The sequence below is a fragment of the Panthera tigris genome, chromosome A1, assembly GCF_018350195.1.
Source record: "Panthera tigris isolate Pti1 chromosome A1, P.tigris_Pti1_mat1.1, whole genome shotgun sequence".
Lineage (NCBI taxonomy): Eukaryota > Metazoa > Chordata > Mammalia > Carnivora > Felidae > Panthera > Panthera tigris.
Window position 1 is genome coordinate 113,627,373 of NC_056660.1, and position 16,430 is coordinate 113,643,802.

At 41.3% G+C, this 16,430-nt stretch overlaps 2 protein-coding genes across 5 annotated transcripts in view; both read right to left on the reverse strand.

Moving 5' to 3' along the window:
- Positions 1 to 16,430, reverse strand: part of KLHL3 (kelch like family member 3) — a 278,634-nt gene that overhangs the window by 137,924 nt on the left and 124,280 nt on the right. For 2 of the 4 annotated variants that reach the window (XM_042984589.1, XM_042984583.1), the window contains exons 3-4: positions 13,817 to 13,941; positions 9,496 to 9,609 (exon numbers count right to left, since the gene is read on the reverse strand). The gene's annotated coding sequence lies outside the window, so the exon portion shown is untranslated. Of the gene's footprint in view, positions 1 to 9,495; positions 9,772 to 13,816; positions 13,942 to 16,430 lie in introns of those variants that run through there. The other 2 variants (XM_042984621.1, XM_042984594.1) reach the window with 2 other exon arrangements.
- Positions 323 to 3,448, reverse strand: HNRNPA0 (heterogeneous nuclear ribonucleoprotein A0). Its single transcript, XM_042984637.1, has one exon. The coding sequence runs from the start codon at positions 2,849 to 2,851 to the stop codon at positions 1,928 to 1,930; it is 924 nt and encodes a 307-aa protein (XP_042840571.1). The 5' UTR covers positions 2,852 to 3,448; the 3' UTR covers positions 323 to 1,927.

The window sequence follows — 16,430 nt, forward strand, 5'->3', positions numbered from 1 at the left end:
AGCCATAATCTAGCCTAGCAATCTTGACCTTTCTTCCTAGCTCTCAAAAGGAAAACCCTAGCTAGCAATTAAGATTTAAAAATTGGCAAGAATTAGAGATTAAGAAATATACGGTTAACAAGAACTAAAAAAATGCCAATGCTAAAATAGTCTTTTTTACTTTAAAGCCCATTAATATCCCCTCAGAAAGCTTACTATATACATTTGGGCTTTGGAATTGCAATGTTCAAGTTAAAAATTTTACCATAACATCAAATCAAGTGTACTATATTATAGGTACTCTGAAGCCACCCACCAGGTTATACATACTCTCACTCAATCATGTAAAGAATTGAATTCTTTATTTGTGATATCCATAAACGTTGCTATTCTATATTTCTATCCAGGAAAGCAATTTTCTCCTATATCATTGTTTTGTTTTGTTTTGTTTTTTTATAAACAACAACTTGAATTCTATTGCATGAAAGGGCTACAAATATACATTTGTTAACCAAGCAGAATACACAAATATTTTGCTTTACAACTTGCACCTAAGACACCAGTACATGTAGCTGGTTCATTAGTTGTCATAGCAATTTGGGGCCACTGCCCAAGCTATGCATAGCAGTTTACATTTTCAAATCTCATGTAGAAAGGGCAATTGTGATATGGATTGTTAACTACATTCCCGTAAAGCCCATCTTAGTTACAAGAAAATGTGTAACCAAAGTCTGAACAGATTTTTGATGGCAAAACTTGTAAAACTGATGCAATTATCCTAAACAAGATTTTTTAACAAATTGTTTTGCAGATACACTGCCATTCTGCCAGTAGATGGTGCTACAAAGGTGGGGGGAAGGATTTCCAAGAGGACAACAGTTCAGCTATAGGAAAAAACGTTTAAATCTGCTCTGAAAATACAAAAATGCATTTAGTTTAAGGGTAAAATATAACCCTTATTTGTAACCATTCATTACAGACAAACCAGTAAGAGGGATGAAACTAGGCCATCTGAAAATTTTTAAACAGTTTATATGAATGAAAACACATGCTTAACACAAACTATTTCTTTCGAGCTACACAGTACATACTTTGAAGTAAATTCTCATAGAAAGAAGTGACCAACCATGTCAAGATGATAAGGAAATCGTTTAGTACAAGAGATGGATGCACAGAAACTTTAAAGATTTTAAAAAGCTACATCCACCACTTCAAAAGTTTTGCCTGTAAGTTTTAAAATTCAACATGTCACTAGAAGGGCAACAGAGAAAACAAAAACAAAAACAAACAAAAAAACAACCCACCAAAGGACCTTTTAAAAGTTTCTCTAAGTACACAACAAGAATTAAGAGTTAACACGAAAAATTTTTAATATCCCTTAAAACGGTACGGAATGGATCCTAGAAAAAAAATGTTAGACATATACGGTCAAACACAATGATTTATTAAAAATAAAACGTAAAAATGATTTTTGTACATATGCTTCCAAATTTCAGGCATGGGATCCAAGTAGATTTCATAGAAAACGCTGTAGCCAGGTATCAAGTCCTTACAACAAAGTAAACTACCCCCCCACCCCAACCCCCGCCCCGGTTTTGCTACAGAATCAGCAAGTTCACTCCCTCCCCCCCAAAAAACACAAATTAAAACAAGACATTTTGCTAGTATAAAAACGACCAAGGTCCAAGTAATAATAAAAAAATAGAGTCCATCAATGACTGTAACACAAAAATGTGTATGTGGGGCCGAGTCCATCTTCAGAGGGAGAGACAAGAGAGGTGGCAGGCAAATAGGGCAACACCCCCAAGGATAAGCAGCCATAGAAGCGGCTCCCCCAAGGGCAAAATGGGGAAGGCGGTGGGAGAGGAAGGAACTCAGGAGTTGACCCTAGTTGGGTTGTTGAAAAGAGCTACCCCTATAGCCACTCCCAGGCATTTTTAGATTTTTTTTAGAAGGAGCTGCCTCCATAACCACCCCCACCGCCATAGCCGCCTCTGTAAGGTCCACTGTTACTGCGACCTCCCCAGCTGCTGCCACCGCCACCGCCGCCGCCGCCGCCGCCCTTCATGGGCCCGTACGAGGACTGGTGCTGGCTGTAGCTGCCGAAGCCGCCGAAGCCGTTACCGTAGTCGCTTCCACCGTAGGACGAACCGCCTCCTCCGCCTCCGTACGCGTTGTAGCCGCCGCCACCGCCACCGCCGCCGTAACCACCGTAGCTGTTGTAACCGCCGCCGCCGCCCTTAGACAGGCCGTTCTGGTCTCGACCACCGCCGCGACCCCGGCCGCCTCGGCCTCCCCGGGAGGACCGGGAGCCGCCTCCGCCCCCACCGGAATGGATATCCTCCTTGGGGACGGCCTTCTTCACCTCCACGCGATGGCCCTGGATCGGATGGAACTTGACAACCGCGGCCTTGTCTGCCGCGTCGTGATTCTGAAAATACACGAAGCCGAAGCCACGCTTCTTGCCGGACTGTTTGTCGGCAATAATCTCGGCCTTTTCCACGGTGCCAAACTGCGAGAAATGCTCGATCAGGTCGCCCTCGGCCACGTCTCCCTTAAGGCCCCCGACAAAGAGCTTCTTAACCTTGGCGTGGGCACCGGGCCGCGCCGAATCCTCCCGGGACACCGCCCGCTTCAGCTCCACCGTGTTGCCGTCCACAGCATGGGGCGAGGCGGCCATGGCGGCATCGGCCTCCTCCACATTGGAGTAGGTCACGAAGCCGAAGCAACGGGAGCGCTTGGTCTGGGGGTTCACCACCACCACGCAGTCCGTCAGAGTCCCAAAGGCCTCAAAGTGGCCGCGCAGGCCCGACTCACTCGTCTGCACATTGAGGCCGCCGATGAACAGCTTACACAACTGGGAATTCTCCATCTCCACGGCCCGGGCCTTCCCCCCGCCCTGCGAGCTCCGAGGTTTCGCCGTCGCCGTTATCGTTGGCTAAGGCCTCCTCACAGCTTGGGCCCAGCTGTTGCTGGAGCCGCCACCGCCGGTCACCGACGGGGAAGGGAAAAAGGGAAGGGGAGGGAAGGAGGAAAAGAGGAAGGGGGAGGGAGGGGAGAGGTGCCGGCTAGACGGCGAGCCGAGGAGACTGGAAGACAACCAGGGCTGCCGCTGCCGCTACCGCTACCGCCACCTCCGCTCCCCTATCTGGGCACCACACAAAGAGGCCGCTGAACGCGCGCGCACCCTCCCCGAGGCGTGCGTCACCGCCGACGTACGGTAGCCTAGCACTGCCCGCCAATCCCTGCGTGGCTCCCTCTAGTCCCGCCTACCGCGCCGCAGCGCCGCTCTCGGTCACGGACTCCCCGCCCTCCGCGGTCGATTCAAGCCCTCGGCCTGCGCTGCTCCCGCCACCGCCTCTACAGCCTCGCTCTCACTTCCTGGCTCCCCCGTGTGCCCTGACCGGGGACTCTCCCGGCTCCCCGCGCACCTCCTCAATTCATTTCCTCCCAGCCCCGCGGCTGTTCCCAGTGTTTTCCCCCCTCCCCTAGCCGTATCCCCTCGCCCAACTCCGCAGTGGCGTTCGCGCCAGCCCCTTGAGAGACATGTCAGTTCAGCCAATGATCGCGATCCGCTCGCGCCCACTTCCGTTTTCGGCCGCGGCTGGACGGGCGCGCTCCCCAGTGCGCGCTGGCCCCGGCGCCCCCTGTGTGGGGGACCTGTCTGCCACCCCGACGCCTTGCCCCCGCCCTGGGCTTGGGAGTGGGGGTGAGCAGGGGCGCGCTGCGGGTCGTTCCCAACGGGTGCGTCCTGGGGCGCCACGCGCGGGCTTTTTGAAAACTTGACTGTTGGGGTTGGGGGCTTGGATTTACCCGCCGCGTTTCGACCGGGCCGCTACACCTGGCATCCTCTCCGCCCCGCCCCCCTGTCCGCACAAAGATGGAGGGTAGAGGCCTGGGAGGGAAAGGCGGTTATTAACTGTTCACTGACGCACCGACGTGCAGTTAAACACTGGCACGTGGCCCGTCGCAAAAGCGAGCCCGGGGCCAGGTGAAGGACAGCGACGTGCTAGAAGCGCTTGCGATTCCTGACCGAGGCGTGGCGCGAGACCCCCCCGCCACCCTGCGGCCGGCCTTGAAGCCCTTCCCGACGCCCTGCTCAGCCTCCCTTAGCGTACTCCCACAGTTGACATTTTCATTTTACTTCAGGAACACATCGTTTTATGCTTCTGTGACCTATGCGATGCTTCCTTCCCAACAAAAACGTTAGCTTTTTGAAGGTATTTTACAACCGGGTGTCGGAGGATATCATACATAAATATCGCGCACCCTGGGAACTACCTTACCTACCCTCAGGTGAAAATGCAAGCAAATTACCAAGGCTTACATATATCAAACCTTTGTGTCAAGCAAGATACAAGGAATGGGACATAGTATGAGACATTACATAACCAAGAGCCCCCCAAACCATGTGGTACTTCCTGAAGAAAATGAATTCCTCACTGCATCCTGGAGTATTCAGGATTGAATGGTGTGAAAAGCGGAACTTGCGCTCAATCTCTGATTCAAAGGCTAGATAAAATTTCTACAGGGACTTTACATGAGCAAAATAAAGAGGAAAGGAAAACTATATAAGGTTCAAGGTACAATAGGTAGTTTGAAGCAAGAGGTTTTTGATAGAAAACCGTCTTTGGTAAGATAGGTTTAGAGTCCTTGATATTATGGAATGCCTTGAAATTTAGATTAAGTAGCTTAAATATTATTGCAAAGGCATACAGATAAGCTTGAAGGCTTGAGAAGAAAACGAGTCTGGCACTAGATAATGGGCAAGTCACTTAACCTTTTTAAAAAATGTAACCCGTTTTATTATCTGAAAATCAAAACAATAAAACACTCCCCTGTGTGGTAAAAATTAAATGAGATTCCATATGCAAACTCACAGTGCCTGGTACATAGTAAATGCTCAATTTATCTAACAAATATACCAGATGCTGGAAATATGGATGGCAGTCAACAGAGCCCTCAAAGAGCTTACATTCTACTGGGGAAAAGCAGACAATAAAAATGGTAGTCGGTAAAGCCTCAGACTCTTGATTTCAGGTCAGCATCTCATGATTCACTAGTTGGAGCCCCGCAGAGCATGCTTGGGATTCATTCTCTCTCTCCCTCTCTTTCTCTCTCTCCCCCTCCCCCAATCGCACATGCTCATTCCCTCTCTCTCAAAATAAGTAAATTAAAGGAAAAAAGAATGATATATAGCCTATTAGGTGATCAGTGTGCTCCTGATTAAGAGGAGGACCGTAGGAAGCTATTACATATTTGTTACAAAAAAAAAACAAAAAAAAAACAAAAAAAAACCACAAAAACAATTCAGATATGTCAGGATTTGCTAACTGACTGATGATAAAGAATGAGGAAAACAAAAGCATTCCTGTGTTTGAAATCTGGAACAACTAAAATTGCAGCCTGACAAACTAAGAAAGGAAAGTGTTTTAGAGGGAGTAGGGGAGATGATGAACTGAGTTGTTAATGTTTAAGGTGATATGGGATATTTATAGGGCACTGTTTTCTGGGCTGCCCAAGACTACAGCTCATATAAAAGATTAGACCTTTAGAAATAAATTTTAGAGTCACTCACACACACACACACACACAAAGTTACAACAGTAAAAGATGAATTTCTGAAGGAAAGAGAATAAGATCATAACTTATTTTCCCATCTAAACTGTAAATTCCAAAGTAACAGGTCTGTCCTACATTGTTTTAAAAAATAATCCTCCAAACCACCTAATTAAGAATCCATTATGGGGTTAATTTCTCTTGATGAGGAAAGCTTCAGAGACACATTTGTCTGGTTAAAAATCTTACTCACAGAAGGGACTTACAGGATGATGGGAGGCAACACAATCCTGTTTGAAAGACATTATGAAGCCAGGATAAGTGCAAGGTAATTGGGATGTTACACTCTTTTTGGAGAGTAGATTGGTAAAGTTGGGGATGAATAAGCAGTGTTATACAAACACTTAAATGATGTAGTCAATCTCCTACCCCTCAGATCATTCAAGAAGAAAAAATTTTTTTTTATTTTACCTTTCAGGTAATTGCCTGAGTTTGTTTCTTGGCTTTACCTTGCTTACCAGTGCCTTAGCCTTCAAAAACAAAACAAAAATTAAAAATATAACTGAAGTTTAGGGGCACCTGAGTGGCTCAGTCAATTAAGCATCCAACTTCTTGATTTAGACTCAAGTCATAATCTCACAGTTAGTGAGTTTGAGCCCCTTGTCGAGCTCTGCATTGACAGCGTGGGATTCTGTCTCTCCCTCTATCTCTGTGCCCCTCTTCCTGCTCTCTCACTCTCAAATAAATAAACATTAAATAAATAAATTATATATATATATATATATATATATATATATATATAGCTGAAATTTAGACATTTCCATCACTCTTGTAAGCTTGATTACAGTAACATAATTGAACATGGTGGTTACACAACTCCTAGAACTACACACTAAAAAAGGTATATTTTACTGTACCTAAATTATACCTAGAAAAAAAAGGATGGGGGGGGAGGGTGGGAGGGGGAATGCAGAGAGAGAATCCCAAGCCGGCTCCACGCTGTCAGCATGGAGCCTGACACAGGGCTCCAACTCACTAACCATGAGATCATGACCCGGAACAGAAATCAAGAGTCTGACGCTTAACCCACTGGGCCACCCAGGCGCCCCACCTGTTTTGTTTTTAAGTTACAATTAAATTTGAAATTTTAATTGTTTAAGGTACCACCATTCTGTGGTATTTTGTTATGGAAACCCTAGCAAAATAAGACATGTTCCATTTTTATTTACTCAAGGTACCTTCCAAGAGGGTGCTTTCCGTCATTTACGATGAGCTTCAGTCCTTCTAATGGACCCTTTCACAACTCATATCAAAAACCTTAAAATTTGACCCATTCTTTCAAACCAGTAAGTATGCCTCTGGAAATTTATGCTAAGGAAATAATTGAGGATCTGTGTGAAGATTTAGCTACAAGGATTTCAATATTGCTCAAAGTAGGAAAAAAATTGCAAACTGCCTACTTTCTCTCAAATAGCTAATAAAATAAGGAAATAATTATTCCCTAGCTAAAAATATTATGAAGCAGTTAAATTGATATTATAGAGGAAAAATAATGACTTGTGTTTGGATATGAATCTAATACCACCATGGTGATGTGTGAAACATCACATCACTTATTTTACCAAATTAAGTCTGATTCTGAACCCCATACTTCACAGAATGGCATAAATGTCAACAAGTCAAGGGCACCTGGGTGGCTCAGTTGGTTGAGTGTCTGACTTCAGGTCATGATCTCACAGTTCATGAGTTCAAGCCCCGCATCTGGCTCACTGCTGTCAACACAAAGCCGGCTTAGGATCCTCTGTCCCCCTCTTTCTCTGCCCCTCCTCAGCTCACATTCTCTCTCAAAAATGAATAAACATTTTTAAAATGTCAAAATGTCAGGGCGCCTGGGTGGCTTAGTCAGTTAACCATGCAACTTCAGCTTAGGTCATGATCTCACAGCTCATGAGTTTGAGCCCTACATCGGGTTCTGTGCTGACAGCTTGAAGCCTGGAGGCTGCTTCTCATTCTGTATCTCCCTCTCTCTGCCTCTCCCATGCTCACACTCTGTCTCTCTCTCTCTGACTCTCAAAAATAACTAAACATTAAAAAAAATGTCAAAATGTCATCATTGGGGCTCCTCTCACATTTTTCACTCAAAGGCATCTGCCTCTCTCTGCTTCCCCTCTTGGGCAGTGTAAGACTAGTACTCTGAATAAATGCTTTTTGTTTAAAAAGTATATCAAAAAGCCACCACAAGAATTGGCGTTAAAAGGGACTGTCCTGTGGTGCCTGGCTGGATCAGTTGGTAGAGCATATGACTCTTGATCTCAGGATTGTGAGTTCTAGCCCCATGCTGGGTGTAGAGATTACTTAAAAAAAAAAAAGTTAAAAGGGACTGTCCTGAAGCAAGAGAAAACACAGACCTATTTAATCTGTGGAGATATTAATTGTATCTTGTTTCACTGCTTGTGTATTCCTTTTCCTTGGATGCAAAATGTAGGCTTTTAGAAGGGAATTATATTAATTTCCTTCACATGGGAGGAGATGTCAAAGACCAAAGGCATGGTATAAAAAATAATAGCTTCCCAAGTTTAGGAGAAGTGACCAGACAAAAGGTATAAGCTTCCAGTTACAAGGTAAGTAAGTCCTGGGGATGTAATGTACTGCATGGTGGCTGTAGTTAGCAATCATGTTTTCCATATTTCAAAGTTGGTAGGATAGTAGATCTTAAAAGTCCTCATCACAAGAAAAAAAATGTAATTATGTATGGTGATGAATGCTAACTCAACTGTAAGCATTTTATAATATATACATATATCAGGTCATTATGTTGTATATCTAAAAATAATACAATATTATAGGTCCATGATATCTCTATTTTTAAAATTAAAAGTTTTTTTTTTTTTCAACGTTTTTTATTTATTTTTGGGACAGAGAGAGACAGAGCATGAACGGGGGAGGGGCAGAGAGAGAGGGAGACACAGAATCGGAAACAGGCTCCAGGCTCCAAGCCATCAGCCCAGAGCCTGACGCGGGGCTCGAACTCACGGACCGCGAGATCATGACCCGGCTGAAGTCGGACGCTTAACCGACTGCGCCACCCAGGCGCCCCTTAAAAGTTTTTTTTAAAAGAAGTAACCAGAAGCTTCTGGCTTTTTATCCACTGGAGGAAATGGTGGCCCAGCAAGTATATAGCCCCACCAATCCACCCCACCCTGCGCGCGCGCGCGCGCGCACACACACACACACGCGCGCACACACACACACACACACACACCCACCAATGCAGGCTGGTCATGAATTATTTTGAAAGCAAGGTAAACTGCCTTGGTTGTGGGACCAAATCCATGTTCCTGACCCCAAATAAACCTGGAATTCTTATATGTAAAACTCCAGTAACAATAGATACTAAATTTCCAGCCAGATGTGTAGGAGGTTGTGGTGGATTATCAGAGGCAGAAGATGTTACAAACTTAATGTTTTGTGTCCCCCAAAATTCATATGTTGAAGCCTAATCCTCACTGTGCTGGTATTTTGAGGGGGCGGTACTTTGGAAGGTAATTAGGACATGAGAGTGGATCTCTCATGAATGGGATTTGTACCCTTATAAAAGAGACCCCAGAGAGCTTTCTAGTCTTCTATCCTATGAAGACACAATGAGGAGATGGCCAACTACAAAGGAGGAACCAGGCATTTATCAGATACCAAATCTGCAAACACCTTCATCTTACACTTCCCAGCCTCTAGAACTGTGAGAAAGAAATTTCTGTTGTTTAAAAGCCACCCAGTCTCTGCATTGTTGTTATAACAGCCTAAATGGACTAGTTCAGAAGACTTAACAATTTCACATTTCTCAGAATATCTCTGCCCTAAAATACACATACCCAAATACAAACACATGCACAGACTCACACAAGAATATGAGCCTTCTAAAATAAAAACATTTAGAACATTCCATTTTTATTTACTCACCCTTTCACTTAATTCATTCAAGGGCTGGGTACTGGGGATAAAAGTCCCTGGCCTCCATGAGCTCAACAGTCTTGGGAGAAGAAGTAGTACAAGAGAGGTTGCAAATACAGTGTGCTAGAACAGAAATGGGCAGAAATCCAGTCTGTAAATTCTTCTGAAAGAAGCTAAGTTCAGAAGTAGGTGTAAAAGACAGGCCTCCAAAAAGGTAATGGCATGCCAAGTACAGGAAATAGTATGTATATATACTGTGTTTGGAGTTGCACAAGTAAATCATCAAAATTGTGATGATGTATTAGCTTCCTATTGTTGCTGCAACCAATTACCACAAATTTAGTGGCTTAAAAACACAAATTCAGGGGTACCTGGGTGACTCAGTCAGTTAAGCATCAACTCTTGATTTCAGCTCAGGTCATGGTCTCAGTTTGTGAGATGAGCCTTGCATCAAGCTCTGTGCTGAGAGCATGGAGCCTGCTTGGGGTTCTCTCTCTCCCTCTCTTTCTGCCTCTCTCTCTCTGTTTCAAAAATAAATAAATAAACCTTTTTTAAAAAATAAAAATAAATTAAAAAATTGAAAAACAAATTCATTATCTTATAGTATGCAGGTCACAAATCAAACACAGCTCTCAGTAGGCCAAAATCAAGGTGTTGGCAGGACTGTGTACCTTTCCACAAGTTACAGGGTAGAATATGATTACTTGTTTTTTCCAGCCTCTATAGGCAACCCATATTTCTTAGCTTTTGACCCCCTTCCATCTTCAAAGCCATCAACAGCCAGTTGAGTCTCACACTGAATCATTCTGACATGGACTCTTCTCTCTCTCAGATAATTCACGAAAATTATTTTATTTTATTTTATTTTATTTTATTTTATTTTACTTTATTTTATTTTATTTTATTTTATTTTATTTTATTTTATTTTATTTTATTTTATTTTATTTTATTTTATAGACAGCGTGTGAACAGGGGAGAGGAGCAGAGAGAAAGGGAGAGAATGGGAGAGGGAGAGGGAGAGGGAGAGGGAGAGAGAGAGAGAGAGAGAGAGAGAGAGAACCTTAAGCAGGCTCCATGCTCAGCATGGAGCCCAACGCAGGGCTCAATCCAACAACCTTGGGATCATGACCTAAGCCGATATCAAGAATCAGACATTCATCTAATGAGCCACCCAGGTGCCTCAAAAATCCTTTTATTTTAAAGTCAACTGATTAGCAACCTTAATTCTATCTGCAACCTTAATTTCCCCTTGTCATGCAACATAATATACACATACATTGCAGGGATTAAGATGTGGACATCTTTGAGGTAACCATTATTCTGCCTACCACAGATGGGAATAAAAAAGAAGTCTAGAAAGGTAAGCAGGGTCTGGACCAGAAGTACTATGTATGTCTTTTGAAAAATCTCCTGTCTTTAATTCTATAAATAACATGATGCCACTGATGAGTTTTAAGGAAAAGAAATACAGAGATTTGCATTTAGAAAGAGACTATGTGTGGAAGAAAGATTAGAGTAGGGTATGACTTGAGAAATGAGCCCATTTAGAATACCCTGCAGTGCATAATATTGGTTAGCATCTCCAGGGCCAGAAGTAAGGCAGAGGTGGGAATGATGAATTATTTGAGAGATATTTAAGAGTTGGAATTGATTTGATGTGGTTATCAACTGATTTTAGTGGGTTAAGTTTCTTATTTTGTGATAAGATAGATCATGGTTTCATTCACCAAACTAGTGAATTTTAAAAAGGAGACAGGTCAGAGAATTGTTTTAGAGTTGTTGAGGCTGCTGCTGCTGCTGCTTTATCAGCCATAGATTGCCTGTCATTAGGCTTTTAGGTCACAGAGAAATATCTTCTTTTTTTTTTAATGTTTATTTATTTTTGAGAGAGAGAGAGACAGAGCGTGAGTGGGGGAGGGGCAGAGAAAGAAAGGGAGACACAGAATCTGAAACAGGCTCCAGGCTCTGAGCTGTCAGCACAGAGTCAGATGTAGGGCTCGAACTAGGGAATGGTGAGATCATGACCTAGGCCAATGTTGTATGCTTAACCAAATGAGCCACTCAGGTGCCCCTAAATATCTATCTTTTTAAGCCTCTCTTACATAAACTAATTCTAACTCATAAAAGGATTCCGTGATCTCTACTTTTGTCTTATAATTACCACTGGACCATCAATGTTATTCAATGCCGGATGCTATTTGTTTACATTACCTTACTGAGTCCTCACACGGATCTTGAGAGGTGTATTTTATTATTATGCCAATCTTTCAGTTGAAAAAACTGAGACTTTATGATATCACAGTGCCCACTGTCTGCCTACTATATACTATCCCACACAAAAAGTTTGTGCCCAAAATGTCAGGTAATATAAATGCAATGGACTGGAAACAGAAATAATAAGGTATAAGAATAAGGAGAAGGAGGGGTGCCTGGGTGGCTCAGTTGGTTAAGCTTCCAATTCTTGGTTTCAGCTCATATCTCTCACAGTTCATAATTTCAAGCCCCACATCAGGCTCTGCACTGACAATGTGAAGCCAGCTTGGGATTCTCTCTCTCCCTTTCTCTCTGCCACTCCCCCATTCACGTTCACACTCTCTTTATCAAAACAATAAACAAATAAAAATTTTTTAAAAGAATAAGGAGGAGAAGAAATATTCATATCCTTCTGAACTTCTTTATCTTTCTCAACTTCAAAATTAAAAATTCTTTAAAATTTCAAGGAAGATATTACCAGTTTTACATCAGTAATGTGCTTACTTAACTTCACCTGGGCATGTATTGTCATAGTTGCAAATGACAATTTAAGCAGAGAACACTGTTGAACCAAAATTTGAATCTTTCAGTGTGAAGAGCCACAAAGGAAAAACCAAAAAATGGAAGGCCAAAAGGCAAAGTCAGAAGGAAAAAGGATAAGATAAGCCCCACCCTGAAGAAGATAAAATCTAATGAAGAGAGCCTTAGAACTTTTTATTCTAGAACTTTCTTCTTCTTCTTCTTCTTCTTCTTCTTCTTCTTCTTCTTCTTCTTCTTCTTCTTCTTCTTTAGACCTTTTATTCTTTATCTCCAAGTGATTCAGGAACTACAGTTAGAAGGATTTCATGAATATGCAAACTAAAACATGACAAACTAAACACATTTTCCATAGCTTCCTCCTAAAAATCCATTAAATGAAAGTTAAAAAAAAAGAAATTAAAGGACATAAAACTTTGTTAGGGATTTAGTACCTCCCCACAATCATATCTTGAATCCTTAAACCCCTAATGTGACTGTATTTGGAAAGAGGGCCTTTAGGGAGGTAATTAAAGTTAAATGAGGTCATAAGAGTTGGGCCCTAATCCAATACAAGTGGTGTCCTTATAAACAGAGAGACACAAGAGCCCTCCCTTTCTCCATGGGTACACAGCAGAGATCATGTTTGAACAGAGGATGAAAGTGCTGTCTGCAAACCAAAAGAAGAGGTCTCACCAGAAACCAACCCTCACGTAGTACATTGATCTCTGACTTCTAGCCTCCAGAGTTACGAGAAAATAAAATTTTGTCATTTAAGCCAGCTAGTCTATGGTAGTGTGTTATACAGCTACCTAGAAGATAAGTGTTTGGGTGCAGGTGTATCAGACCTCACTCATTTGTATCTTCAAAGCTGCCTGTACATATCTTGCCTGCATTTCTCTAGGCAAAATAATACCAGATTTAGTAATTTACCTATGAATTCCATAAGAGGGTCACAGAATTATATATCTTTAACATTACATAAATTACTTAACTTTTGGCTTTGAATTTTTTTTTAATGTTTATTTGACAGAGAGACACAGAGACAGAGAGAGACAGAGGATAAGCAGGAAAGGGGCAGAGAGAGATGGAGACACAGAATCTGAAGCAGGCTCCAGGCTCTGAGCTGTCAGCACAAAGCCCAACGTGGGGCCCAAACTCATAAGCCATGAGATCATGACCTGAGCTGAAGTCAGATGCTTAATTGACTGAGCCACCCAGGCGCCCCTGAATTTTGACTTCTATTTATATTACCCTAAAACCTTACATTTTTTTCTTTTTTCTTTTTTTAAAGTAGGCTTCACACCCAGTGTGGAGCCTAACATGGGGCTTGAACTCCCAACCCTGAGATCAAGTCCTGAGCTGAGATCAAGAGTCAGATACTTAATGAACTGAGCCATCCAGGCACTCTAAAGCTCACATTTTTTAATGTACTATTTTTACTTAGTCCAGTAAGAATTTCAATTTTTTTGAATATTTCCTTCAGCAAATTTATACTGGATATTTTACTCTCCATGAGGCATGTATCAGATCAATATGGAAATCAAGTTTCTAATTTTACCTGTTAAATCCATCTTCCCCTTCTAGTTTCAGCCTGTAGTAGAGTCGGGTATGTGGGCAACTTATAAATCTTCTCTTCCTCACTTATACAGAAAACTTGTGCAATGAGATCAAATTTCCATCAACCTAAAGAGTGACAATACTGAGTGAGATTTCATTTGTAAAGTGTTCTATACTAAGACCTATGAAAGAAGTAACATTCATACACGATATACATTTTGAGTCTTCAGGTATCTGGTCCCTCCTCACTTCTAAATTCATACTGAACAGAGCAAAGAATAGGTTAGTCTACTCAGTAAACTACAAGAGTGGTATTTAATTGCAATTGTTTAGTGAATTCAGATTACATATAAAGCTTCTAAAGCTTCTGTGAATAATTAAGGATCTAAACAACATTTTTATTTAAATGTTATTTATTATCATAATACCAGCACATTAACAGAGAAAATATTTTTTCAAATAAAACTAGCAGAAGAACAGTGGAAAAAATAAAAATAGCCAACACTTATATGAGCAACAGTGTAGTGATGATTAGAGCTATAAAATCAAGAATTGCATGCTCCTTGAGGAACTTAATTCATATGATACTCACTGGTTGAAACCTCTCAATATATACAGTAGTGATTTGTTTGTTTGGGACTTCCCATGTACATGACCTAACTTATGTGAAATCTATTTTACTTTGTTGCCCAGGCTTCTGAATATGGTCTATTTTCCAGCTCTGAAATAAATATATAAAGCACAAAAGCACTTTTCATTCATCAGTATCAATTAAAGGAGTTTCTTTCAAGGATTAAAACTGCACATAATCTGTTAAAATTCTAATAATTTTCTAATTCCCATGTAATTTTCATTGGGTTTAGGAGATTTATTTTTAACCTGGCTCTCATATGATTATCTATAGCATCCAAGCAAAATCAGCAATACATTTTCTAAGTTTCATCACAAGTTTGAGTATGGTTTTATACAAACACTGCATTGCTCTTATTGGCACATTCAAAAATTCTACTAGAAAGCCTAAGTCACATTATATCTAAGCATTTACTGTTGTTTGTTTTTTTAGTATATGTGCTGCCAAAGTGAGCACATGTTGTTTGTTTTTTCTTGGATGATCTAGATCTTTATTTTCATTTTTTTATTTATTAATTTTTTAAAATTTATATCCAAGTTAGTTAACATTATAGTGCAATAACGATTTCAGGAGTAGAATCTAGTGATTCATCACCTACATACAATACCCAGTGCTCATCCCAACAAGTGACCTTCTTAATGCCCCTCGCCCATTTAGCCCTTTCCCCTACCCACAACCCCTCCAGCAACCCTCACTTTGTTCTCTGCATTTAATAGTCTCTTATGATTTGTCCCCCTCCCCGTTTTTATATTATTTTTGCTTCTCTTCCCTTACGTTCATCTGTTTTGTATCTTAAATTCTACATATGAGTGAAGTCATATGATATTTGTCTTTCTCTGCTTTCGCTTAGCATAATACACTCTAGTTCCATCCATGTTGTTGCAAATGGCAAGATTTCACTCTTCTTGATTGCTGAGTAATACTCCATTGTATACACATATATCCCACACCTTCTTTACCCATTCATCAGTTGATGGACATTTGGGCTCTTTACATACTTTGGATACTGTCAATAGCGCCATCTAAGCATTTACTGTTGATAAGTCTCCTCATCAACTTGAATTTCAATTTTCAAAGCAACTTCTTATTCTACACCCTAGAATCTTAAGAAAAATAAAGCATGGGTTACTTGCATTAATGGTCAAAACTTTCATCTCACACATGTGGCCCAGAAAGCTGAAATGGTATGTCTAGAGCCACACAAATAGGTAGCGGCAGAGTTACAACTTCTAATCTGCAGTCAACAACTTTTTCACACATGCTAATCCCATAACACTCTTGCTGGTACAGTTTCTGTGTCGCTTTCCTTATTTAGAAAATAAAAACATTGTTAAAGCAGAAGATGGATCGTCATTCTGTACTTTCGGTTATCATTTATCCGAAATCTACTGACAGCTTGTCACAGGTAAGTCTCAGGGCTCAATTTCTCCTGACTCAAATTAAAAGAAATATGAGGTTTGGGTATTTGAATGAGATTTTGCATCTAGAAGATAAAGCTGCAAGAAAACTGAAACTAAACTGGTATTTACTCTAGACCTGCTCCTGCCCTCACTCAGCTTAGGAAGCAGTAGGAAAGGGGAGCAAGCAGAAAGGCACCTTCATCTACCAAATGTCAGACTAACTTGTTCCTTCCTCTCCACTATATTTTAGCTTTTGGGTTAGAAAGAGTAACGGAAAACCAAGTTTGTTGAGACATCCTGAGTTCATCCGGCATTAATTTCTAGAGGCATGTATCACACAACAATATCCCACTTCTTTTACAGAAAGGGTACAATTAAAGACTTAGGCTGAATTTTTCTCGGAAAAAAAAATGTCTTTTCATGTGTAAGTAATTTTTCCAAGATCTTAAGAGCTATAAACATGTATGGGTAAGAATGAAAGTCACTTCATACTTCTAGGTGAAAGAAAAACCATATTCTTTTTCTATTATCAAATTAAATCTCATCCGAAGCCATCACTCCTTAGGTTGATGGAAATTTAACTT

What these genes read in the sequence shown, in the direction of transcription:
- HNRNPA0 (XM_042984637.1), bottom strand. Translation starts at nt 2,851, where the DNA reads ATGGAGAATTCCCAGTTGTGTAAGCTGTTCATCGGCGGCCTCAATGTG.